Here is a 26,715-nt window from a genome sequence, read left to right as displayed (position 1 = left end):
CAGCTGATAACTGTCAGACGGCCCTGGCCTCATCTCTGCCTCCAGCGCAGAGCACTTGTCAGAGCCTTCCCCAGACTCCAGGACATGCCCATATTCCTCCCCAACCTCCTCGCTGTCTGAATCTGCTGCCAGCTCTGCTGGCCACTGGCAGAGACACTTGCGACCGTCCCTTTCGGCTTCCACGTTGACTTTGACTTTGCTTGTGGGAAGCTAGCAGGGAAAGTCACAAATGGCAAAAGTGGGACTGCAGGACACCACAACCATTATAAGTGCAATTGGTTGTCGAGCAGCCAGATAGCAATCATATGATCACGTGTGATGACCAACGCTTCAAAGACTAGTCGTAAGCACTACTTGTTCTGCCCCATCTCCATTTCAAGTGGTCACTGAACAAGCCCCCTGGACAACCCCCACCTCCGGCCAGGCAGAGCACCGCTCACCAACCTAGCGGTATCCTGAAGTTGCCAAGCCACAGGAACCAGGGGGGAGGCAAAGGTGATCAAGTTGCTTGGCGCCTTTGGGATACAGCTAGGTTGATGAGCAGCGCTGTGCCCAGCTGAAGAGGGGGGTTGCCGGGTGGCTGCTCTCTCTTGCGAGCAGGCTCCCAAAGAGCCGGGCACAGCAGCCACCCAGCAAACCCCCTTTCCAGTCGGGCACAGCGCCATTCACTGACCTAGGGGTATCGCCAAACCAAGAGGAGGAAATTGTATTACCGTATTTTTCAGAGTATAAGACGCACCAAGGTTTTGAAGAGGCAATTTTTTAAAAAAAAGTAGGTAGGCAGAGGAATAGAGAGGGAGGGAAAGAGAGAGAAATATGGTAATTAGGTAGGGAGAGAGAGAGAGAGGGTAGGTAGGTAGGTAGATTTTCCAGGTGTATTTATCCATGTGCTGGAGAAAGAAATCACTGACAATCTGCAGCACCTAAGACTTTGTTTCTGCTGGCACATCAATCAATCTAATTCTCATCAATCAGTTAAAGAGCTTTCCAAAAGGAAAAAAAAAGTTTTTGCACTCTGCAAACCTCCCCAAAACGGCCCGTTTTCCGCAAAAACGGCCCCATTTTTTTTAAAGGCATGAATAGCCTTGGGGGGGCTTGCAGAGTGCTCCTGGGGGGCATGGGGGGCCAAAATGATAAGAAACCACCCCATTTTTCACAAAAACGGGCCCATTTTTCATCAAAAAATTGCATGCATAGCCTTATGGACGCTTATAGAGTGCTGGGGGGGGGGGGCAAGAAACGGCCCATTTTTTGCTCATTTCTGCCCTCCCCAGTCCCCAGGAGCTCTCTGAAAGCCTCCATAAGGGTAAGTGGGTGGGGCTTCGGGAGGCAAAAAAATGCTGTATTTGATGTATAAGACGCACCCAGATTTTCAGCCTCTTTTTTGAGGAAAAAAGGTGCGTCTTATACTCCGAAAAATACGGTACTATTTTAACATGGAAGCATTACTGAAAAATGACCAGGAAATTTCAGGTTAATGACACTGGGGAGTCTGAATATCAAATGGTGTTTGTTTGCTTTTCAAATTGAAGATTAATTGTAGCATGCCTCTTAATGTTTTTTTGCACCTCTTTTCTGAAAATTGCTTATTGTTTCATATCTATATAACCTAAATCTTCCGCTATCTTTTAGACGAGTGCCATGTGTACGCTTCCTTGACCAACGCTTTTCTAGGGTTGGAAGCATCTATTTTTAAACATTGTTGAATAAATAAGTGCTTAATTGAAATTGGTACAGGTTCTGGTGCATTAAGGGAGCATCTCTCATTGGTTGATTTATACAAATAACTCTGAACTACCAAGCGGTTGAACAGCAAGATTGGCATGGCAATAATGTACGGATTGCTTATAAATGAACACAGAATAATGTGATTTGTATATTTTTCTCTCTCCTCCTTCTCTGCTGAAGTTTGACTTAGATTCAATTTGGACATTCATATTTGGTGTCCCTGCATCAAGTGGCACTGTGGTTGCTTCAATCCACAGTGTTTGCACAGAAGCTGCATTTTTACTGCTGGGGATGCTTAGGAGCATGCTAAATTCAGTAAGTACGGCATCTCTCTCCCACGAGAAGTTGAGATATTTCACCTGTTCATTTTATCATTTTGTTCATAAAACATTTAAGAAAAGTTTACTACTTCTAAATTCTAAGATAGAATCTTTTGCAAACTAACATTGAAAACTCATTTTAAACTCCCAACAAAATTCTATCCTACTCGTTGGCAGCAGTTGCTTTCATGATGCCATTAATGGATGCAGTATTTTAGGTCATGGGATTGGGTGTCCATCTTGGCAATGTTAAGACTTGTGGACTTCAGCCAGCATTCTGGAATTGCAGTTCACAGATCTTAAAGAAGTGCCAAGGTTGGACACCTCTGTTTTGGCAATAAGTGAGGGTGCTTAATATGTTAGAAGTATTGCTCTAGGATAGAGGAGAATAAGGTTCAGACTACCTTCAGCCATTCATTGATTTTATTTCTCCCAACCTGACTCACAAGGAAAAGTCTTTTTGTTTGTTTTTTGCTCATGGGTGGATGGGCAGAGAAATGTAAATATAACTGACTTCCCTTTCAAAAAAAACGCATTTAAAAAAAGTGATTGTCATATCATATCATCATATCATATCATCATATCATTGGCACAGGTACAGTATAGGTGGTACCTTGCTCAGTAATAGTAACTGTGAAAGGGATCTTGGAGTCCTAGTGGACAACCATTTAAATATGAGCCAGCCGTGTGCAGCAGCTGCCAAAAAAGCCAAAACAGTTCTAGGCTGCATAAACAAAGAGATAGAATCAAGATCACGTGAAGTGTTAATACCACTTTATAATGCCTTGGTAAGGCCACACTTGGAATACTGCATTCAGTTCTGGTCACCATGATGTAAAAAAGAAGTGGAGACTCTAGAAAGAGTGCAGAGAAGAGTAACAAAGATGATTAGGGGACTGGAGACTAAAACATATGAAGAACGGTTGCAGGAACTGGGTATGTCTAGCTTAAGAGAAAGAAGAACTAGGGGAGACATGATAGCAGTGTTCCAATATGTTTTGCTAGGTATTATTGAAGTCTTGTTGCCAAGTAGAAGCAGACTTGTGCTTTTAGAGAAGTGGCATACATTAAGGAAAAGATATTCCTTCCTTATGAAATAAATAATGCTAACAAGAAACCAGTTACACTAGTTTGCTGCAGCGGTTAAGGTGCTGGCCTAGAAACCGGGTTGTGGTCAGGCCGTAGGCTTATAAGACCAGCTGGGTGACTTTGAGCCAGTTACTCTCCTGTCTCTCTCTCAGCCCAACTCAATTTGCAGGGTTATTGCTGTGGGAAAAATAGTAGGAAGGAGGAGTATGTTCTCTACCTTGAATTGTTTTTTTTTAAATAATAAATATAGGATGAAAATCTAAAATAAAAAAAGTTATCCATTCATGCATACTTAGTGAAAACTACCCTGTTTCCCCGAAAATAAGACCTCCATGGATAATAAGCCCAATCGGGCTTTTGAGTGCATGCGCTAAAATAAGCCCTCCCCAAAAATATTGCAACACAGCAGCAGCCATGAGGTGACCACATTCGCTGCCTCCTGCACCTCAAAAATAGTAAGACCTCCCCAAAAATAAGGCCGTTTATTTCAAGGGGGGGGTTCCAAAAGAAAATAAGACCCTGTCTTATTTTCGGGAAAACATGGTATATTACTGGCTTCTACATGTGAGTAAATATGAAGTTACCGGATGGCCTTGGTCCAAGCTAATTTTCTTTATATTGTGCACCACAGTTAATCAAACAGGTGATGTCACATATTAACATTCCCCCCCTCTCCTTCCCTTCCTCTCCCTCCCTCTCTCTCCCACCCAATGCTATAGTTAATAATACATAGGGTTAATTCCTCAATACATTTTACTGTTAGAGATGCAACTCTAGTCAGAACATTGTCTCTTGCCTAATGCAGTTCTCACGTGATTTTATCTTTCCATTGAATAAAGTTTCTAATCTTTCCTTGCCCTGCAGCCTTGGCAGTCAGAGGAAGAAGGTTCTTGGCTTCGCGAATATCCCGTCACCTTAATGCAGTTCTTTCGATACCTGTATCATAATGTTCCAGATTTAGCTTCGATGTGGATGAGCCCAGATTTTCTTTGTGCGCTGGCAGCTACGGTGTTCCCTTTCAACATCCGGCCATATTCGGAAATGGTAGGAAACAAAAGAATCTCCTCCTTTAAAAAAAAAAAAGCAATCCCCAAACCTTTAATTATTAGGTATCTATGGTCTGGAAATTGATTTGAGTATTTAATTAGCAAATATAAATAGAATTGAATAGAAAGATTCATTAGCAGGGAAATTACTGATAGCTGTCTCTGCTGTAAGTGCCAGCTGATTATTCCTGCAAAGATGTTAGATCAGTGTTTCTCAAACTTGGCGACTTTAAGTCCTGTGGACTTCAACTTCCAGAATCCCCCAGCCATCTAACCGTGTTAGATCTTTATTTATTGATTAGCCCTTGGGCCATATCAAAGTGCAGAGTTCCAGAAACAAATTATGACTGAAATTTAATAAAAAGCAATTTAAAATGGAATTGGATAAAATACAATTTGAAATAAAATTGGAATAACAGACGATTTAAAATGAAATTGGAATAAAATACAATAATTTAACATATAGATAAAATACATTAAAATTATAACAGAATGGTTCAGTTTAGATCTGCATATTGTGGGACTGATTGGGGTAGATTGCAGGGGGTGACACTGAAATATAAATTTTAACATATTTTAGCTATATCATGCAAAGATGATTTCTGGTTTTTGAAACTTAGTGTTAAAAGTAAAGGTAAAGGTTCCCCTTGCACACATGTGCTAGTCATTCCCGACTCTATGGGATGGTGCTCATCTCCGTTTCAAAGCCGACGAGCCACAGCACTGTCTGAAGACATCTCCGTGGTCATCATTTTTCACCTGCTTTCAAACTGCTAGGTTGGCAGAAGCTGGGACAAGTAACAGGAGCTCAGTCCGTTACGCAGTGCTAGGGATTCGAACTGCCAACCTTTCTGATCGACAAGCTCAGCGTCTTAGCCACTGAGCCACTGCGCCATAACTTAGTGTTAGGGGTGCCTAAAATCCCCAGTTCAGCACTAGGTCTTACATGAGGAAAAACGTGAAATTTTGGCAAGCCTCCATCAGCTGGAGAAGTCCCTGCATTAGAGTATTATGCATGTTTTTGTGTTTAAGAGGCTAAAGGGAAGAAAAACCTTTATTTTCACCACTGTTAGGGATCCTTTGAGAGCTTCGCAAAATCTCATACACGGATTAATAGCGTCAGATTCAAGAGGCTTTGCAGCTCTCACGAGGGAATTAACACTTGATAGAACTTTAACCTTTGAGAGTGAAGGTTTAAGCCACACATCGTCAAGTTGTTGTTGTTGTGGGTTTGCGCACCGTATTGACAACAGCCGCTGAACATTCTGGGTGGATAATTACGCTCCTTTCATTATGTCCTTTCCAGTATCTTCTTAGCTCGTAATTAGGAATTTAATCTGCTTATTACCATGTATAAATTTTGTTTAATATTTTGCTCGGGGAAGATTCCTGCTTAGTCTCTTTCTGTCTGTATCCTATTCTCAGCAGGTAGTTTTCTAGAGGCATGGTTTTTTTTATCTCAAATTTTCCCGTTGGGCCAAAGCCCAAATTGAAGTCACTCTACCATGCTTCATGTCTCTGCATGGGAGGAGGAAGGACAGAGCAGTGGTCTTTGTGACAATAGACAGCTTGTAGGCCTCCTCAGCACCATCTGCTGTGACGGGGTGGTGGTGGTTTTTTGCTGTATCATATTTACTTGGCCATTGGATGCCTCTGGCTTCCAAGTATCTACTTGCATTGCAGTACGTAAATCATGACTACTTTCTAATGCACGCTTAGGAGAAATTATAATACAGCTAGTCCTTGACTTATGACCACAACCTGGACCAAAATTTCCATTTGCTATGCAAAAGTGGTTACTGTTCGGACCTAGGCTTCCCCAAACAGCACGAAGCAGATTCCCTGTCCCGACAAAACCGCTTTTATTAGATGAATGTGAATTCCTCTCATTCCCCTTCAGCAAAGGCCTGGTAAACAGTCTTTCGAAGATGAATTTATGACCACAGACCTTATCTAGCTTGGAAAGCTGCCGTGTAAGTATTGTCCAAACGCAGTGCTGTACAAGGAAAAACTTGGCACAGAATCTTTGAGATTCACAGACAGATCTTCACACTCCTGAAACCAATGAACGAACGAATTGTTTCCTGCAAAAGCCCACTCCCCTTTCGTTCCTCTTTTATTTCCTATGGGAGGGGCTAATCACCGTCCACCTGTGGCTTTACTCCCAACTCGACCCTGATTTCTTAGCTGTTCTTTTCTTCTGGCAGCTCTGCACATGGGCACAGTGGGAACAGGCTCCAGTTGTTCCTCTGCCTCACTGCTGTCTAGCTCCGGAGGCATCTGAGAACTGCCAGACCCCATCTCTGCCTCGGACACAACGCCCTCGTCCGAGCCTTCTCCAGCCTCCAGGACTGGATCATGTACCTCCTCAACCTCCTCACTGTCCGACTCTGCTGCCAGCTCTGCTGGCCACTGGCAGGTCATAACAGTTATTAAGAGAATTGGGCCCATTTTTTTCAACTTTCCAACGATGTCCACCATTCAAGTATTTTTGCAGGATTGTCTCTATTTAACGTCCAAGATCCACCTAGATTGGTTAGGTGCTGTTGCAGACGGTCCTCAACATACAACCACAACTGAATCCAACATTTCCTTTGAGAGAGACAGTTTATTTGCTAAGAGACACATTTATTTCAGTGAGTTCTGCTCTTGACATTCCTAAATGGCTGTCAGTTACGCTACCTGCATAGGTAGTCCTCTCCCAAAATGTCTATTGCTAAGCAAGACAGTTGTTAAGTGAATTTTGCCCCATTTTATGACTTTTCTCGTCACAGTTGTTAAGTGGATCGTTGCAGTTATTAAGTTAGGAACACAGTTGTTATGTGAATCTGACTTCCCCATTGACTTTGCTTGTCAGAAGGTCAGAAAAGATGATCGCAGGAGTCCAGGACTCTGCAGCCTTCATAAACACGAGAATCTGAATTTTGATCGTGTGACCATGGGGAAATGGTCATAAGTGTGAAAAAAATGGTCACAAATCTCTTTTTTTCAGTGGCATTATAACTTCAAACAATAGCTAAACAAATGGTTGTAAGTTGAGGACTATCTGTACATAAGGTAATACTAAAGGTTCCCCTCACACATATGTGATTCCTGACTCTAGGGGGGCGGTGCTCATCTCCGTTTCAAAGTCGAAAAGCCAGCACTGTCCGAAGATGTCTCCATGGCCGTCATGACTAAACGCCAAAGGCGCACAGAACGCTGTTACCTTCCCACCAAAGGTGGTTCCTATTTTTCTACTTGCATTTTTACATGCTTTCGAACTGCTCAGATGGCAGAAGCTGGGACAAGTAACAGGAGCTCACTCCGTTACGCGGCACTAGGGATTCGAACCACCGAACTGCTGACCTTTCTGGTTGACAAGCTCAGCGCCTTAGCCACTGAGCCACTGTGTCCCTTTGTACATCTGTACATAGTGAGATGCTAAAATAAATAACTGCAATCCATCACACTCTGTTGTCCAAAACTGATGACTGATTTCTTTTTCAAAAACAGGTTACTGATTTAGATGATGACGCCGGATCTCCGGCCGAAGAGTTCAAAGCCTTTGCCTCTGATACGGGGATGAATCGGAGCCAATCGGAGTATTGCAATGTTGGGTCTAAGACTTTTTTAACCAACCACCCTGCTAAGAAGTTTGTGTTTGACTTTATGCGTGTGCTGATCATAGATAACCTCTGCCTTACACCTGCAAGCAAGCAAACTCCTCTAATAGATCTCCTTCTGGAGGTAAATGTAGTACTTTATCGTTGTTTCTTAAAGGAAAAAGAAAAGTTACACTGGATATTTTCAACATTCGTTGATAGTGGACTAGAATGCAGTGGTTAGAATGCAGTACTGCAGGTTGCCAGCTGTTCAGCAGATTGGCAGTTCAAGTCTCATTGGCTCAAGGTTGACTCAGCCTTTCATCCTTCTGAGGTGGGTAAAATGAGGATTCAGATTGTTGGGGGCAAGAGGCTGACTCTGTAAACCACTTAGAGAGGGCTGTAAAGGACTGTGAAGTGGTATATAAGTGTAATTGCTATTGCTATCACAGTAATTCTCAACCTGTGGTCCACGAACCCCTTGGGGGCCGCGATGTTGTTGCAAGGGGTCTGCGAAGACTTGAAGGAATGTTATGATTTAAAACTTAAGTTTTGGGGTCCGTGGCCACCAAAAGTATTTAAAGGGGATCCGTGACGAAGAAAAGATTGAGAACCACTGGCATATCAGAATAATTTTGAGAGTTTTGCAATGTTTTGCCCCTTAAGAAGCAATAGCACTTAGACTTACTGTATATACTGCTTCACAGTGCTTTGCAGCCCTCTCTAAGTGGTTTACAGAATCAGTCTATTGCCCCCCAACAATCTGGGTCCTCATTTGACCCACCTCGGAAGGCTGGAAGGCTGCGTCTACCTTGAGCCTGGTGAGATTTGAACTGCCAAGTTGCAGGCAGCCGGCAGTCAGCAGAAGTAGCCTGCAGTACTGCATTCTAACCACTGCGCCACCACGGCTGCAGAAGGCTATTTGGTTTCCCACCCATCTCCTCGGAGAGATTTTTATGCCAAAGGCATCAGGGCAATCCTATTTGTATATTTCATCTCTGATTTTCTAGCTACATTATCTTCTAATTACGAAAAGAGGAAAACTTATTAAAAAATTGTTTTTCCACATCTGTCAGCTTGTCTTCCTCCTTTAACTCATTCAGAAAAGTGAGAGAGACAATTGGGGTGAGGATGACGTGCCAAGGAATCTTCTCCCCTGCTCCTTGTCCCAATTCCTACTTATTAGGGAAAAGCTTACAGAAAGAAACCGGAGAACTGTTACGAATGTTATGGGGAAGGCCATTTTTAAGCAAGGAAGATAGAAGTTTGGAGATAGATGCCACAAGGTATCTTTCATTGCACCGTTACAGTGATCACTGGGCTTTTGTCCACAAGAATGCAAAGGAACCCCACACTAAGCAAACATCAGTTGTGTCTCCCAGAAGTGTTACCTAGGAGCAATATAAATCAAACTAGATTGGAATGTAGCCTCTGGTAGTGCAGTGGAATGACCTTACGGTGTTTTGACCCAGTGCCTTCCTTTAAAACCACATTTCTATAAAGGCTCCTATAAATCCCCTTTTCGTCTACTGATTTAGTATCTTCTAATACAAACAATGCCCTTTATCACACTCGCGTAGTGTCTTCTTTTATACCAAGGAATAAGTAACCACTAGTCTCTTATAAGTCTCTTTCCCCATCAAGGTCCATAGGCTGTTTTTTCCCCTCCCCCCATTTATCTGCTCTGTCTAATATACATTTCAGAACCATAAGGAAAAAAGGGAGAATTATTTGCCTTCTACATTGGCAACAGGAAGGGAATTGAGTTCTCAAGTGACCTCTGTTCCACTCATTCACTTCGCCTACAGTGGAAGATAATCTGCTGAAAGTTGTTTTACAGAACAGGCCCTTTCTGTTGATTTAGAGTAGGGGCGCGGGGGGGGGGGACCATGGTCCTTTTATGACTTGTGGACTTCAACTCCCAGAATTCCTGAGCCAGCCGGTCATAAAAGACCATAATTCCCCACTTCTGATTTAGAATAACCTGCCCCCTCCCCCTCAAAAAAATTAAAGATAACATCTTTATGTTATCTTTAGGGGTTGCCACAAAGAAGAGGGAGTCAAACTATTCTCCAAGGCACCTGAGGGTAGAACAAGAAGCAATGGGTGGAAACTAATCAAGGAGAGAAGCAACTTAGAACTGAGGAGAAATTCCCTGACAGTTAGAACAATTAATCAGTGGAACAGCTTGCCTCCAGAAGTTGTGAATGCCCCAACACTGGAAGTCTTTAAGAAGATGTTGGATAGCTATTTGTCTGAAACGGTATAGGGTTTCCTGCCTAGGCAGGGGGTTGGACTAGAAGGCCTCCAAGGTCCCTTCCAACTCTACTATTGTATTGTATTGTATCTCTTAGAAAAATAAAAACAGTTTTATTTTTGTTGCTCAGTATCTTTTTTTTTCCTGCATAGAAATACTTAAAAAGGACATATGGGCTTTCCAGTAGGGCATTTGTTAATTTCTGAGGGAAGTAATTAATAATTTATTATTCACTGTTACACTAAATATATGTATACACTAAATACATTGAATGGAAAGGTTGGTTTTTTTTTTTAATAGTAAGCATCTCTTTATTTGCTGACACCATTGCAAAAACCGATTACATTAGCAACCCAAAAAAGAGAGAGTAGGGAGGAGGAGTGTTTACTTCAGGTTGAAGTTACAAGGCTGCTACTCCCAAACTGTATCTAAGTAAAACAGCCCAGGCTGTCAGTATTAAAATGGTATTGTTGCTGTTGCTGCAACCACTATGTCAAGGGTGCGTGCATCTCGCTGTGTGTGTGAACCCGTTTTACTGAGCATAGTAAAGATAAAAGGCTACACGTTTACTGTAGTTCCAGGAATGTAAAGCTCTAATTATCCAAACCTGTTTATTTAAATTTATTTATTATAAAACTAAACTCTGGAGGTGCCTGCAGAGTCATCTTCTTCATGAAGAAGTTGATGGAAAGTTTTATTTGCACCAGGTGCCAGATCGCACAACGTTTAATGCATCTTCAATTTGCCACAGTTCATAGTAACATTTCAGCTTCCTCTGATGACATCTTATTATCCTTATTCTGCCTTTCTTAGGCATCTCCAGAGAGATCGACGAGGGCCCAACAAAAAGAATTTCAGACTTATATATTGGATAGTGTTATGGACCACTTGCTTGCTGCTGATGTTTTATTGGGTAAACATTTGCTTACATGTTTTTATCCCTAACGAACCGTCTTCAAATCCTCAAAAGAACATAACGGATGAATTGCTGTAAATACAAAATGTCGTTTCTACTCATCAATTAAAAAATTATGAATACTCTAGTTGAGAATGATCCATTAAAACAAGAGCAGTTGCTCTGCAAGCTTAAGAATTCTGATACTGCATAATGATACTGTTTAGTGTGTAATTGTACTTCTATGGAGAAATTCTTTTCTGGTATTGATGTTAGTTTTATGGAATATCCTTATATGCTCTGTGTCAATTTGCGAAGCATCCTTGGCCTGCTCTCGAGTTGCCATAAGTGGGGGGGACGGGACTGATGGAGCAACATGGCAGCCACAACCAGAAGCATATTCCACGCATATCTTTCCCCAAGCTGTCTCCCAGGTTACCTGCAACAGCCAGAGGGGCGTGTTCTTTACAGCCCGCGAAAGTGCTCCGTTGGAGAATGTGATTTATGACATACCTGGGGGGAGGGGGGAAACAGGGTCATAATTGGGCTGTAAATTGCATGGGGTCGGAGTTGGCTTCACTTGTGTACCTGCCGACATGTTGCTCCTAATAAATAACTGGTTTTCTTTTGAAGCTTGGCTCGAGGCTCATGATTTAATTAGGGCATCCGTTGGAAGGTGGAATTGGGGTATCGTTATTTTTTTGTAGGTATTCATTTTGGGAATGAAATTCTTCTGCTGTTTTCCTTGTGTAGGTGAGGATGCATCTTTGCCTATCACCAGTGGAGGAAGCTACCAGGTGCTTGTCAACAATGTATTCTATTTCACGCAGCGTGTGGTAGATAAACTTTGGCAAGGGATGTTCAACAAGGAATCGAAGTTGCTTATAGATTTCACACTCCAATTAATTGCACAGGTATACTCACATGATTTTGTGTTTAAATAAAAATTTCATTGGTTACCTAGACAGACAATACTTCCTGTCCTTGTTTTCCTGTAAATATTTATTTCCATAGAAACATGTAGTAAAGATGGAAAGATTTATGCACTTTGAAGAGAAACCTTTATGCTTTCCCTTTCTCATTCTTCATTGAATCAAAGTTGAAGTGGGCTAATTGCTTGTTCACAAGTTGGAGATGACCTTCTCTTAAACCAGTTTTCTCCTCCTTCCTCAGTTGTGTTGGCACAAACAGCAGCTTCTGTTGTTGAAGTCAGATCTTGTATCTGGCAATCATGTTAGAAGAATAGGGGCAACTATTTTTCAACCTGTAAAGCTTCCAAACAGTTGTGGCTTTGTTCAGTAGATGTGCTGAAGGGGAAAAGTGAGTGCTGCAGATCTATCAAAAGCTTCATCCTATTTGGATTTATTTTTTTCTTTCACAGGAAACAGTGAAAATTGGATTTTGCCAAGGCTATTTGATGAATACTTTTAATAACAAGAGGCAGTGTTAGCAATGATTTAGGCTAATTTCCAAGATAATGGAACCTTCTCATTTATAGCAGAGGAAATAATTGCTGAGAATCTGCTTAAAAACCACAGAAATAAAAATGTACAGTACTGTTACGGTTTCTCTCTTTCAAGATGTTTATTTGTGTGTTGTTGTTTTTTTAAGTCAAAGAGAAGATCTCAGGGACTATCCCTGGATGCTATTTATCACTGCCTGAACAGGACCATATTGTACCAATTCTCGCGACCGCATAAAACGGTGCCCCAGCAAGTCGCTCTTCTCGACTCTCTAAGGATGCTTACCGTGAACCGAAGCCTGATCTTAGGTCCCGCAAATCACGACCAAGAATTCATCAGCTGTCTGGCTCATTGCTTGATTAATCTTTATGCAGGAAGGTAAGCGTCCCAGAGCGTATGCTTTGCACTTTTGGTTGATTTAATAAATAAAATAAAATAAATAAATGTGTAATCATCAAGACGATTAACATTAAGTTTCTTTTTTATACGTGTGCTTTATCAATCATAGCTCATATTTCTAATATTTAGGAAGGCAAAGTAGAGTATCCAATTCCTTGTAGAAATGAGCTTTAATTCAGGAACGGAAACTGGAAATTAGATACTGTGTTTCCCCAAAAATAAGACAGGGTCTTATTTTCCTTTGACCCCCCGAAATAAGCGCTTGGCCTTATTTTCGGGGAGGTCTTATTATTTTTGAGGTGCAGGAGGAAGCGAGCGTGGTCACCTCATGGCTGCTGCTGGGCTGCAATATATTCAGGGTGGGCTTATTTTCGGGGGAGGGCTTATTTTAGCACATGCACTCAATAGCCCAATTGGGCTTATTATCCGGGGAGGTCTTATTTTCAGGAAAACAGGGTATCAACAGTAAAAAGACAATCACAAGCAGATTTGAGGAGCTTTTTATATATAAAAGTATTATCAGTTTGAATGCTGTGTCAGGTACCAGTTTTTCTTGTACCCCCGAATGCTTCAGATACCAGCTTCTATTTCAGGGATGAGTTCAGCGTTACTGCCGGTTCGCTCCGCACGAGTGTGCAGTCGCCTGTAAATAGTTCTGCGCATGCGCAGAACATTAAAAAAGGACAAAAAAACATGCCAGCAACAGCAGCAGAGACCGGGGAACCAGTTCGGAGGCGTGGCCAGCCTGGGTCGCTGCCAGTTCTGCGACACAGGCCAACATTCCGCTACCGGTTCACCCAAACCGGTGCGAACCGGTAGCAACCCACCTCTGTTCTACACGGAAATAATGAAGATTGAGTTTGCACAAGTGACAGGACTTCTGATCACCATTTGTCAAAGAATTCTTTTGACAAAGCATTCATAATTCTTTTTCATCTGCTTCATATGTAAACAGCTTAAGAAGGAAGGTGTTCGCTTGATACAAACAATCCTTTCTTGGTCTTCCTTTAGAGAAGCCAGTTTGCAAAAATGAATCTTAATCGTTCCTTGGAATCTATAACCGCCACAGCTTTTGCCAATTAAATCTGTCTGTCAATTTTCATAATCTGAGGCTGAATTGTTGTACATGACTTTCTCCATGACACAGTAGGCATTTTTTTGTGCGGGGGAACATTAGGACGTTGTGTGGGAGGCATTTAAATAATGAGAACTCCCATCTGTTGGCTGAAGTGGCGGCCGTTATAAACCCCTACCATATAATTGACCTTTACCTCACTCAAGTGAGAATGAAAGAGAGAGAGTGTTCCTATATACTCTGTGCTTTCTTTCCAGAAATTGTGACACAAGTAGTCCTCAGTCAACGACGGTAACTGGGAGCAGAATTTCTGTCGCTAAGCAACATGGTTGTAAATCATGGGACCATGCTGCTTAGTAACAGCAGTTACGACAGTTCCCTGTTGCTATCGTTAAGCAAATGACCACAGGTCATTAAACAAGGACTTCTGTCCAGCTTCCCTATTGACTATCTTCAGTGACGTGCGGTGAGGTTTATGACTGGTGAGGCACTGACACAGTGCTGGGTTTCAAATATTTTTAGACTTGTGGACTTCAACTCCCAGAATTCCACAGCCAGGCATGCTCAGTTCCAATTTAAAGCGACAGCATTTGTTTTTCTCCTTTGCTCCTTCTTTCTTTTTCTTTTTCTTTTTCTTCTCCTTCCCCTCCTTCCTCCCTCTCTCCCTTCCTCCCCCTCTCTCAAACACACACACACACACACACACACACACACACACACACACACACACACAGAAGTTGGATTGGACTATCTCTCCTACCCCTTCCCTCTCTCACTCACTCTCAAACAAACCCCCCCACACACAAAAGGTGGATTGGATATCTTTTCCAGTGGCTTGAAAGCAGCTCCTCTGCCATCCCCCCCATTCCCCTGCTGCCTTTCCCAAACACCTCCACCATTGCAAATGCAGCCTGCTGTCTGGGTGGGAAATGCCTGGAACACAATAAAGCCCACCCACCACCTCCTGCTGGCAGGCTGGGGTGAGAGGAGAGGCAGAGAAGCCGGAGGGGAGCCGATCTGAGCCTTCCAAAAGAAAGAGGCTGGGGGGAAGTGTGTGTACTACAGCATGGCTCTTTGCCTGGCTTCCTGCCTCCTCCTGTGGTCTCCTCAGTGCTCGCTTGTGCTCTCCCTCCCCAAGTGTAGTTTGATTGCAGGCGGAGCCACTTTGCCTTTTCAAACTTGTAATCAGTGAAGCTGGGCTAGATTTTTATATAGTTTTATCCAGCTGTGTGTGTGTGACAGAGAGAAATGAATGGGGGCCTGGGGAGGAAGTCACTACACTTGGGGAGGGAGAGCACCAGTGAGGAGACCACAGGAGGAGGCAGGAAGCCAGGCAAAGAGCCATGCTGTAGCACACACACTGGCCCCACAACGTGGCTCTGCCTGCAATCAAACTACTCTTGGGGAGGGAGAGCACAAGCGAGCCAGGGTCCTTCCCTCCAGCCTTTGCCCAAAGCCCTGCACAGGACCAGGAGGATGAAGTTTGAATTCCTCCCCCTCCCTTCAACCCACACGTACCTTTTCCAGCTTTTTTTAACAGTTAAGCAGAGTCATCCACGGTGAGGCAGTAACTAGCTCAGCTTTTTCCTTTTACTTTTTTTTTTCATGATGAGAGTGGTGAGGCTGTGCCTCACTTGCCTCACCTGACTGCACGTCACTGACTATCTTTCTTTGTGGAAATCCAGCAAGGAAGGTTACAAATCACAGCAGTAGTGGGATATGACCGGTACGCCCTGGTATGGGCATACCGGTGCCTGCTGGGAGCACCAGGTACCGTTCCGGTATGGTGCTCCGGAGGGCCCACCCGCCCACTGCCCTCCTTACCTGTATTTGAGCCGATCGGGGCTTACGCTCACAGAGAGTACGGCGCCTGCGCAATGTTCCGCTGAGCAGCTGGAGCATCGCGGGTGGTAGGTATGGACGTGCACGCTGCTCGCGTGCTACGCACGGGCATGTGTTGGACGCCCAGCCCCGTTGCACCGTACCGGTTGCAATGGGATCCTGGACCCCACCACTGAATCACAGGCATGTGTCTGTAGGATGCTGCAACAGTCAGAAACCCAGCTTGGTTGCCAGTTCCCAGATTGCAAACATGGGACCACCAGGCAACGCAACAGCTGGAACTTCAAGAGCAGTTGTAAGCATCGCTTGTTCATAACCATCATACGCTCCAATGTTCACGGAATGGAATAGAATAGAATAGAATTCTTTATTGACCAAGTGTGATTGGACACACAAGGAATTTGTCTTGGGTGCAGATGCTCTCAGTGTAAATAAAAAGAAAAGATACATTTGTCACAAATTATAATGTACAACATTTAATGATAGTCATACGGTACAAATAAGCAATCAAATCATACTAGGACACAATAGAAATCGTAATGATACAAGCAACAAAGTTACAGTCATACAGTCATAAGTGGGAGGAGATGGGTGATAGGAACGATGAGAAAACTAGTAGTAATAGTAATGCAGACTTAGTAAAGAGTTTGATAGTGTTGAGGGAATTATTTGTTCAGCAGAGTGATGACATTCGATAAAAAACTGTCCTTGTGTCTAGTTGTTCTGGTGTGCAGTGCTCTATAGCGTCGTTTTGAGGGTAGGAGTTTAAGCAATTTATGTCCAGGACGCAAGGGGTCTGTAAATATTTTCACAGTCCTCTTTTTGACTGGTGTAGGTCCTCAATGGACGGCAGGTTGTAGCCATTGTTTTTTCAGCAGTTCTAATTATCCTCTGATGTCTGGGTCTGTCTTATTGGGTTTTCAGAACCAAACCAGACAGTTATGGAGGTGCAGATGACAGACTCAATGATTCCTCTGTAGAACTGAATCAGCAGCTCTTTGGACAGTTTGAGCTTCCCGAGTTGACGCAGAAGGAACATTCTTTGTTGTGCTTTTTTGATGATGTTTTTGAAGTTTAAGTGTCCAAGAAATGGTTGTTACTCAAAGATTACCTGTAGTTTATTTTATTTTTAAATAAAAAATAGAGTCTCCTCCCGGTGCGCCCTGCTTCCCCCCCTCCCCCCCTAACCAGAAGCTCCTCTCAAAATGGTGGTGTCAACTGGCGACAGGGAACCGCGGCAGAGGGATGAAAGAGCCACATGTGGCTCCAGAGCCAGAGTCATGGGTTGCTGACCTGTGGTTTAGTGGTTAAAGCAGCCGGCTAGAAAATTGGAAACCCTGAATTCTAGGCCTGCCTTAGCCATAAAAGCCAATGGAATGGGCCAGTCTCTCTCTCTCTCTCTCTCTCTCTCTCTCTCTCTCTCTCTCTCCCTCTCCCTCTCCCTCTCCCTCTCCCTCTCCCTCTCCCTCCCTCTCTCTCTCTCTCTCTCTCTCTCTCTCTCGGGGAAACGAAGAAGAGTAAAGTGTGTTGGATACGTTCACTGCTTTGAATTATTTGTAAAAATGATAAAGGTGGGATGCAAACGAATAAAATAATCTTTCATTGCAATTTGAAAATAGAACTTCTTGTGTTCTGTTTTAAAGTCTCTCCAATATCTGTTGCATATCAATGCACTTATCATTAATGTTATATTTTTTTAATTCAGCCCACATGAGGTTTTTGCTAGACTGTTGCCTTTTAATGATTCTATCCAGTTCACTATGATGCCTTTTTCACTATGAGCTTCTTGAGACCCTCAGAAAATAAGATAACTGTGTGTATATTTATAAATGCAAAAAAAACCCTGTCTATTTATATCAGGACCAGCTCTCCTTCCCCCCACAGCTTTTCTAAAGCAAATATGCCTTCTTCACGTCTAACCTTATTGGATGCTGTTTACAGCAGCGTTGAGGGTTTTGGTCTGGAAGCAGAGGCCAGAATGACCACATGGCACATCATGATACCGTCTGACGTTGAGCCCGATGGAGTCTACAGTCAAGATGTCGGTGAAGGTAACGATACACCATGAAGCATGTTAGGCTGAAATGCGAGTCAAATGTTGCTTGTTGTGCTTCTCTCCTTTTCCCATCCTTCCCCTGATCTTTTAGCTACTTGTTAGAGCAGGGGTGTCAAACTCAAGGCCCGCGGACCAGATCCAGCCTGTGCGGTGCTTAGATCTGGCCCGCGGGGCCCTGGAAACAACAAATGGTGCCTCTGCCAGCGAAAACAGAGAACAGGACACCGTGTGTCCCCACCCCCAGCTCCATTTTCACTGGCAGAAGACTGCAGGAGGTTGTCGTGACTGAAAACGGGGGCCGGGGGGGGTCAAATGTGGGGCCCCTGAGCTCCATTTTCACTGGCAGAGGGCTAGCAAAACAAACTAAAAGGAAAACAAAACGAAAGGAGAAACGTTTCCCCTTTTGCATTTGAGCATCCAAGAAAAAACAGGAAAGGAGAAAAGGAAAGAGGAAAGAAAAAGAAAAAGGAGGAAAGATGGGAAGAGAGCAAGGAAGGAAAAATAAGGAAAGAGGGGAAGGAAGAAGAAAGGAGAAGGAAGAGGGGAGGAAAAAGAAGGAAGGAAGATTATAATGAGAGGGAGGGTGGGTTTGAGGGAAGTCCTGCCTTAGCACTTGGCCACCACAGGTGCCCCTGACACAAATGACATCGAGCTGCCCCTGACACAAATGACATCGAGCTGGCCATGCCCACCCCAGCCCCTGAGGTTAAACACAACCCTGATGTGGCCCTGAATGAAATTGAGTTTGACAACCCTTGTTTAAGAGAGTCAATGGGGTATTATTTTCCAGTGGGCTATGAAGAACACATTGGAAATGCTAAGCAGACTTCAGCTCATCAGATTGAAATGTAGGCCACAAGAGGCCTAATTGACAGCAAGCAGTTGAGAGGGTAAGATGGGGAATTAAAGTGGTGATATGCTGCGTATCCACTTTAAATACATCCTGCTAAGCTGCAGTCAGGAATGCATTAGAACTAGACATAAATCTCTTGTCACTCAGCGAAATCTGCAGAAGCAGCAAACAAACAAAAAGTGTCTTAGTGAACAATAACATTTTAGCTGCTGCTAGACATGTGGAAAACTCAGCGGTGACAGACAGCTGATCAGAGACGTATTTCTGTATTTAGGATTATTCTAATAATAATGCCCTCTCTTGGAGTGGCTGGGTTCAACCTACGTAAAAGGTAGCCTGTACAGGGAGTCCTGGAATTATGACCATTCGTTTAACGACTGTCCAAAGTTACATCGACACTGAAAAACGTGATTTACAGCTGGTCCTCGCACCTATGACCGCCGCAGCATCTCTGCGGTCATGTGACCAAAATTCAGTCTCTTGTCAACTGGCACGTGTTTATGATGGTTGCAGCATCCCAGGGTCATGTAATGACATTTGGGATCTTCCCAGACAGCTTCCAACAGGCAGGCAGTGAAGGAAGCCAGATTCATTTAACAGCCATGTGATTCACTTAACAACTGCAGTGATTCACTTAATGACCATTGTTATGGCCCGCCGGCAGAGCTGGCAGCAGATTCAGACGTTGAGGAGGTTGGGCAGAAACATGGGCCAGTCCTGAAGTCTAAGGAAGACTCTCACAAGGGCTCTGTTTCGGAGGCAGAAATGGGGCCAGGGCCATCTGACGGTTATTAGAGTAGGACATCAGTGAGGCAGATGAACAGCTGGAGCCTGTTCCCAGTGTATGCATGCGCAGAGTGGCCAGAGGAAGGAAATGGCTAAAGAACAGGGGTCGACTTGGGAGTAAGGCCACAGGTGGACGATGAATGGCCCCTCCCAGAGGAAATAAAAGAAGAGCAAAAGGGGAGTGGAGTTTGCAGGAGACAATTATTCACTTAATTGGTTGTGAGTCTCCGAGACTCCTTGCCAAGTTGTGCAGATATCGGCCTGGCAGCTCTCCAAGCCAGATAAGGTCTGTGACTGTAAATCCTCCCTTGAAAGACTTTGCTGGATGTGAGTGAGCAGAATTCACAGTAAATTAATAAAAGGTGGTAGACCACCTTGGACTACCACCCACCTTTTTGTCATCTCTGCCAGCTTTCACCATTTGGAGACATTCGATCATTTTCTGCCCCCCCCCCTCACCCAAGTACTAACTGGACATTGAAGCCTCCTACTTCCTACTGAGACCCTGACCCACTGTCTACTAACTTTCCACCAGCAGCACCTGACCCCACCGGGTTTTTAACAATCTACTCGAGGTCTGACCTGCTCCGCCTGCGGGAGGCCCCTCTCTCGCAGGCATGGCCCTTGGCTTTCTCAAGGGCCTGCCTTGATGACGGGTTTCTGAACCCTGAGGGGTGGAAGAAATGGAAGCTAAGGGGATTTTTAATTAAATGTTTTGTATCGTTGTTAGGGGGTTCCAGGGAGGGGGGGTGGGTCAACCAGGCCGGGAGGGGAGCCAGTGCCAGACGAACAGGTGAGTCCAGGAGGGAAGTGAGCGGGGTGGGGGGGGAGGGAACAAGCTATTCCAACAGAGGGTTGTTTTATTACAACGGTCGCGGGGAGGGGGAGATGCGAGGACAAGAGAAGATCACAAGGTCAGTTGGGAGACCGTGGCTGCTGGCTACGCCCGGTCGTTTGTACCAACCCCCGCAGTCTAGGTGGCCAGGAACTACAGAGCCAGGGCCTGCGGCTGATGCTTTGCAATGCAAGGTCCGTGACCAACAAGGCCCCCCTCATTAATGAGTTGATCTCTGAGGGGGAGCTGGACCTTGCAGGGATAACGGAGACCTGGTTGGGCCACGAGGGTGGTTTACCCCTCGTGGAAATGTGCCCACCGGGTTTCCGTGCATTCCATCAGCCTCGGGCCCTGGGTAAGGGTGGTGGGGTGGCAGTAGTTATACGGGAATGTTTAGAGCCGAGGGAGTTCACTGTCCCTCAGATACCCGGGTGTGAGTCCCTAGGTGTGAAATGGGGCCCAGGGAGGCAGTGGGGTCTGCTGATTGTATACTTGGCTCCTCGCTATACATCAGCGGCCCTGCCCGAGCTCCTCGAGCTGATCTCAGAGACGGCAGTTGAGATCCCCAAGCTTTTGGTTATGGGGGATTTCAACTTGCCGTCGACGGGAGTAACATCTGAGGTGGCTCGGGAGTTCATGGCTTCCATGACAGCCATGGACCTGACCCAATTAATTCAGGGCCCCACACACGAAGGTGGCCACACACGACCTTGTTTTTGTATCTGAGCAGTGGACGAGTGATCTGGGAATAGGGGACTTAGTTGTTACTCCCCTGTCATGGTCAGATCACTCATGTCTCCGGCTGGACTTCCCTGGCGCTACCCTCCACCGCGAGGAGGCGGAGCCAGACTGTCCAAGCTGATACCGCCCCAAGCACCTGATGGAACCGGATAGGTTCCAGACGGAGCTTGGGCCACTACCTGTAGCCCTGACCCGCTCTCAGTCGGAGGACCTAGTGGCCGCCTGGAATAGGGCGGCGGCTGGGGCCTTGGACCGGGTCGCGCCTTTGCGACCTCTCCTACGGCAGCGACCCACCCGAGCTCCTTGGTATACCGAGGAGCTGAGGGTGATGAAGCGCCATAGGAGACGTCTAGAGAGCAGGTGGAGGTCCTCACGCTCCGAATCTGATCGAACACAGGTAAGAGCCTATTTACGGACCTACCTTGTGGCATTGAGAGCGGCCAAACGTAGACATTGTGCCGCTCTTATTGCGTCCGCTGATAACCGCCCTGCTGCCCTGTTTAGGGTGACCCGCTCCCTCTTATCGCAGAGGACGCGGGGGGCACCCTTGCAGGGCAGAGCAGAGGAGTTTGGGGAATATCTGCAGGACAAAGTCGCTCAGATCCGGAGCGGATGGGCCCCCTTCGGTGGACCAGACGAGCCGTCAACAGTGAGTCTTGTGAGACCATTCTGGGAGGAGTTTGTCTCTGTTGCCCCCGAGGATTTGGACAGGTTACGTGGACGGCTGCGACCCACCACATGTTCAATGGACCCGTGTCCCTCCTGGCTGGTACTGGCAACTTGGGAGGTGACACGAGGCTGGCTCCTGGGCCTGGTGAACGCCTCGTTGGGCGAGGGATCCTTACCAACTGCCTTGAAAGAGGCGGTGGTGAGGCCCTTACTCAAGAGGCCTTCACTTGACCCGACGGAGCTAGCTAATTACCATCCGGTCTCCAACCTTCCCTTTCTAGCGAAGGTTGTTGAGAATGTGGTGGCACAGCAATTTCCGCGACACCTTGACGAATCCGAATATCTAGACCCACGCCAGTCCGGCTTCCGACCTGGGCACAGCACGGAGACGGCCTTGGTCGCATTGGTTGATGATCTCTGGAGGGCCAGAGATAGGGGTTGTTCCTCTATCCTGGTCCTATTAGATCTCTCAGCGGCTTTTGATACCATCAACCATGGTATCCTATTGCGCCGGCTGGAGGGGATGGGAGTCGGAGGCACCATTTTGCGGTGGTTCAGCTCCTACCTCTCCGACCGGACGCAATGTGTGTTGACAGGAGGGCAGAGGTCGACCCTGAGGCCACTCATTTGTGGGGTGCCACAGGGGTCGGTCCTCTCACCTCTTCTGTTCAACGCATATGTGAAGCCACTGGGGGAGATCATCCGTGGTTTTGGGGTTGAGTACCATCTGTACGCTGATGATACCCAGCTGTACATTTCAACCCCAAACCACCCCAACGAGGCTGTCGAAGTGATGTCCCGGTGCTTAGAAGCCGTCGGGGTCTGGATGGGGGACAACAGACTCAAACTCAACCCCTCCAAGACCGAGTGGCTGTGGCTACCGGCACCTCGGTTCAGCCAGCTGACCCCATCGCTGGCCATAGGGGGCGAACAATTGCCCCCCGTGGAACGGGCGCGCAATTTGGGCGTCCTCCTAGATGCCCGGCTGTCAATGGACGATCATGTGGCAGCCGTGGCAAGGGGGGCGTTCCACCAGGTTCGCCTGGTGCGCCAATTGCGCCCCCTACTGGACCGGGATGCCCTACGCACGGTCACTCACGCACTGGTGACGTCTCGCCTGGACTACTGCAATGCTCTCTACATGGGGCTTCCCTTGGGACGCGCCCGAGGACTGCAGCTAGTCCAGAACGCAGCCGCGCGGGCTGTCATGGGGAGTACTAGGTACTCCCACGTAACACCTCTCCTGCGCGAGCTGCACTGGCTGCCTGTGGTTTTTCGGGTGCGTTTCAAGGTTTTGACCACCATCTTCAAAGCGCTCCATGGCACAGGACCTAGCTACTTGCGGGATCGCATCCTGCCACACACATCCCTGCGGCCAATCCGCTCTCACAGGGAGGGACTTCTCCTGGTGCCGTCCACTAGGCAATGCCAGTGGGCGACGCCAAGGAGTAGGGCCTTCTCTGTGATGGGCCCAACCCTCTGGAATGACCTCCCCCCCCCCCCCCCCGACATTAGAACCACCACCGACTTCCGCTCCTTCCGACAAAAATTGAAGACTCACCTGTTCCGATTAGCTGGCCTGGCACATTCATAACTTCTACCTCCTGGCAGATATATTTTTAACTGGTATTTTCGGAGAACTGTTTTTAAAATTAAATTTATGGGATATTTTTTAGGGGTTTTTAAAACTATATTTTAGATACTTTACTTAGTTGCACAGTTCTTTTTAACCTCCTCCATATTTATCTGTTTTAACAATTTAACTATTTAATTATTTAATTATTCATGTGATGTATTTTTTGTATGGACTGTACACCGCCCCGAGTCCCTTTTGGGAAAGGGGGCGGTCTATAAGCGCAAATAAAAGTAAAAAAAGTAAAAAAAAAGGTGTTTTGTCGGGACAAGGAGTTTGCTTCATGCTCTCGGGAAGCCTAAGTCAGAACAACCATGGCCCAAAAAAAGGCTGTGAAATTGGGCACCACTCACTTAACAACCGCTTTGCTTAGCAATGGAAATTCTGATTCCCAGTTATGGCCATAAATCGAGGACTACCTGTATTAAGCTTTATATGGGTCCAAAGTCAGAGTTGGAAAAAAATGGGCAGTCTTTTCGGTAGGGAACCATTGAGTTAAATCAGAAGCTTACAGAAATTGCATGTTATCATCTTTTCTTTACATTAGTATCTCGCCTTAAGTTGACATGGCAAAGCCCTGGCGTTAGAATTGATCGCTTTTCAAATAAAAGTTATGCTACTGCACATATTTTCATGGATCCTGTTGGCACTTAATCATTAATGCTAAAATAAGGCTTAGATAAATGTCTTACTAAATTTAACTCTCAGCAGTTTTTCAGTGCCATGGTTCTTCTCAGTGTTGATCACAATTTTGTTCTATCCATACATATATAGGTCGCCAACTTCTCCTTAAAGCTGTGAATCGTGTTTGGACAGAGTTGATCTACAGCAAGAAACAGGTGTTGGAGGAGGCATTCAAAGTATCCCTTCCCGTCAATGACCGAGGCCATGTGGACATTGCAATTGCAAAATCTCTCATTGAAGAAGCCAGTTTGAAATGTTGGCAGAATCACTTGGGTAAGAGCGGGGGTGGGGGTGGGGGGAATCTAAGGCTCCGATTTAGAATTTAGGAGATACCATATTTTTCGGACTATAAAACACACCAGAGTATAAGAAGCACCATGATTTTGAAGATTAAAGGTAAATTAAAAAGAAAAGTTTTTGCATTCTGCAGGCCTCCCAAACCCTCAGCAGGCCTCGTTTTTGCAAAAAAAATAATAATAATGGGGGGGGGGGGGCATGCAGAGCTTTGGGAGGCTTGTAGAGTGCTCTTGGGGGCTATCCCCCCCAAAACGAGCAAAAAAGACCCGTTTTTCTCACACAAAAAAAGGACATGCAGAGGAGGCTTGTAGAGTGCTCCTGGGGGCTGGGGGGAGAAAAACAAGCAAAAACGACCCATTTTTTGCTCATTTTTGCCCTCCCTAGCCCCCAGGAGCACTTTGCAGGCCTCCCAAACCCTCTGCACATCCATTTTTGCAAAGGGGGCAGGGTTTAGTTAGAACAAAAATGCTGTATTCAGTGTATGAAACGCATCCAGATTTTCACCCTCTTTTTTGGGGGGGAAAGGTGCGTCTTATACTCCGAAAAATACGGTAATGTGTTCTGTGAAATGATGTTCAAAACATTTTATGCTTGAAATGCCTCTAGAATATTTGGAATAGTCCATTTAGATTTTTTTCTCAAGTTTTTTTAAATTTTTTAATTAAAATATCAAATCATTGCGTGAACAGTGTGGCATCTGGGCGCCATACATTCCAACGCAAACGAAACTAATCAAATTGAGAGTTATTATTACATTCAATCAACTTATGAAACTCCCATTATGATACGCATCTATATTAGGTTACAATCTATCATTATTCAATTATTCCCCCTATTTCTCATTATTCCTTCCATTTTATCAACTTAAAACGTAATACATTAATATTTCCTTTATTTCTACTTCTTACCCTAGCTTTTAAACACATCACCCTATATTAAAAAGTTTTTTCTTTCTTTCCTGTCTGGCTTCTAATCCTATCATCTGCCTAAAAGAAGAGGAAAAAAGTGATAAAGAGAATAAAGAGGGAGAGATAGGGAGAGATGATTCAAAATGGCAACCATGAGCAGGAATCATCCTTCCATCCTCTCTTGCCTGCTTTATACTTTAATTGCTATGCTTTAAAAAAAAAGGGGTGGTGGTGATGGAGGGAAAAGCAAGTCAAAGCAGCCATAAAGAAAAAGAAATCCTCTACCCATCGTCTCTTGCTCACTTCAATTGCTATGCTTTTCTTTTTTTAACTTGTCTTCCCCGTTCCTCTCTTAAGTCCCCATCTATTTTTATTTCTTGGATGTCCCATTTAGATTTTTGAAACAATGGCTTTGAACTTGAGTGCTTTGGGTTCAGCATTTTTCAATTCAAAGACACTCATACCGTACCAAGGGGTCCCCAACTCACCATTCCCCACACCCGCTGATGTAACATTTTGAGAACATGGATGAAATATCCGATAGGACATTACAGGTTTTCTTCCAGCCTGTGCTAGAGCCATCCAATCCACAAGATCCCTTAACCAACTCTGCTAAGGAAGATTCCTATAATGTGATCTCTGTAGAAGTGGGCAGCGAGGGACTCTGAATCCAACCAAAACTTAATTTGAGTCTTATAAGCAAGTGGACCTTATAAGCTTTGCAAAGTCCTAATACTTTGTAGAACAAGATGACAGTCTGGATTATATTAGATGGTAACAGTGTATGTAAAGGGACGTGGTGACTCAGTGGCTAAGATGCTGAGCTTCTCGATCAGAAGGCCAGCAGTTCGGCGGTTCGAATCCCTAGCGCCACGTAATGGAGTGAGCTCCCATTGTCCCAGCTTCTGCCAACTAGCAGTTTGAAAGCACGTAAAAATTCAAGTAGAAAAATAGGGACCACCTTTTTTGGGAAGGTAACAGCATTCCGTGCACTTTCGGCGTTTAGTCATGCCAGCCACATGACCACAGAGATGTCTTTGGACAGCGCTGGCTCTTCAGCTTTGAAACAAAGATGAGCACTGCCCCTAGAGTCGGGAACAACTAGCACATATGTGCGAGGGGAACCTTTACTTTTAATGGTATATGAGGAGTTGTAAAGTACAATTATTGCATTTTGATCAATTGTTTTATCTTCCAGCTCATGAAAAGAAATGCATCAGTAGAGGAGAAGCTTTGATTCCAGCAACTCAATCAAAGCTATCTCGGGTCAGCAGTGGTTTTGGCCTATCCAAGCTAACCGGATCAAGAAGAAACAGAAAAGAAAGTGGACTTAGTAAACATAATCTATCAACACAGGTAAATTACAGAGTTAAAAGGCAAAACAAGTTCAAAATTATACTAAACTGTTGTCTCCTACTCATTGAGCAACTTGTTCTGTGTTTTAACATCACTTAATAAATTGTTTGTTTCCAAATTGTATTCTGATGATATCGAGGACTGGCGATTTATAATCCTTCACATATTTTTGAACTTCATCTGAGAACTGGAGTCTGTT

The 26,715-nt window shown here is 44.9% G+C and overlaps 1 protein-coding gene across 4 annotated transcripts in view; it reads left to right on the top strand.

Moving 5' to 3' along the window:
- Positions 1-26,715, top strand: part of WDFY3 (WD repeat and FYVE domain containing 3) — a 215,066-nt gene that overhangs the window by 138,459 nt on the left and 49,892 nt on the right. For 2 of the 4 annotated variants that reach the window (XM_081959188.1, XM_081959186.1), the window contains exons 31-39: positions 1,909-2,043; positions 4,002-4,181; positions 7,679-7,912; positions 10,838-10,937; positions 11,673-11,833; positions 12,531-12,760; positions 17,565-17,749; positions 24,046-24,228; positions 26,359-26,516. In XM_081959188.1, the coding sequence (XP_081815314.1) occupies positions 1,909-2,043; positions 4,002-4,181; positions 7,679-7,912; positions 10,838-10,937; positions 11,673-11,833; positions 12,531-12,760; positions 17,565-17,749; positions 24,046-24,228; positions 26,359-26,516 (1,566 nt within the window). The remainder of the gene's footprint in view (positions 1-1,908; positions 2,044-4,001; positions 4,182-7,678; positions 7,913-10,837; positions 10,938-11,672; positions 11,834-12,530; positions 12,761-17,564; positions 17,750-24,045; positions 24,229-26,358; positions 26,517-26,715) is intronic. The other 2 variants (XM_081959189.1, XM_081959187.1) reach the window with 2 other exon arrangements.

Source organism: Natrix helvetica (assembly GCF_964273705.1).
Source record: "Natrix helvetica genome assembly, chromosome: 7".
Taxonomy (NCBI): domain Eukaryota; kingdom Metazoa; phylum Chordata; class Lepidosauria; order Squamata; family Natricidae; genus Natrix; species Natrix helvetica.
This window is presented reverse-complemented; position numbering and strand designations above follow the sequence as displayed.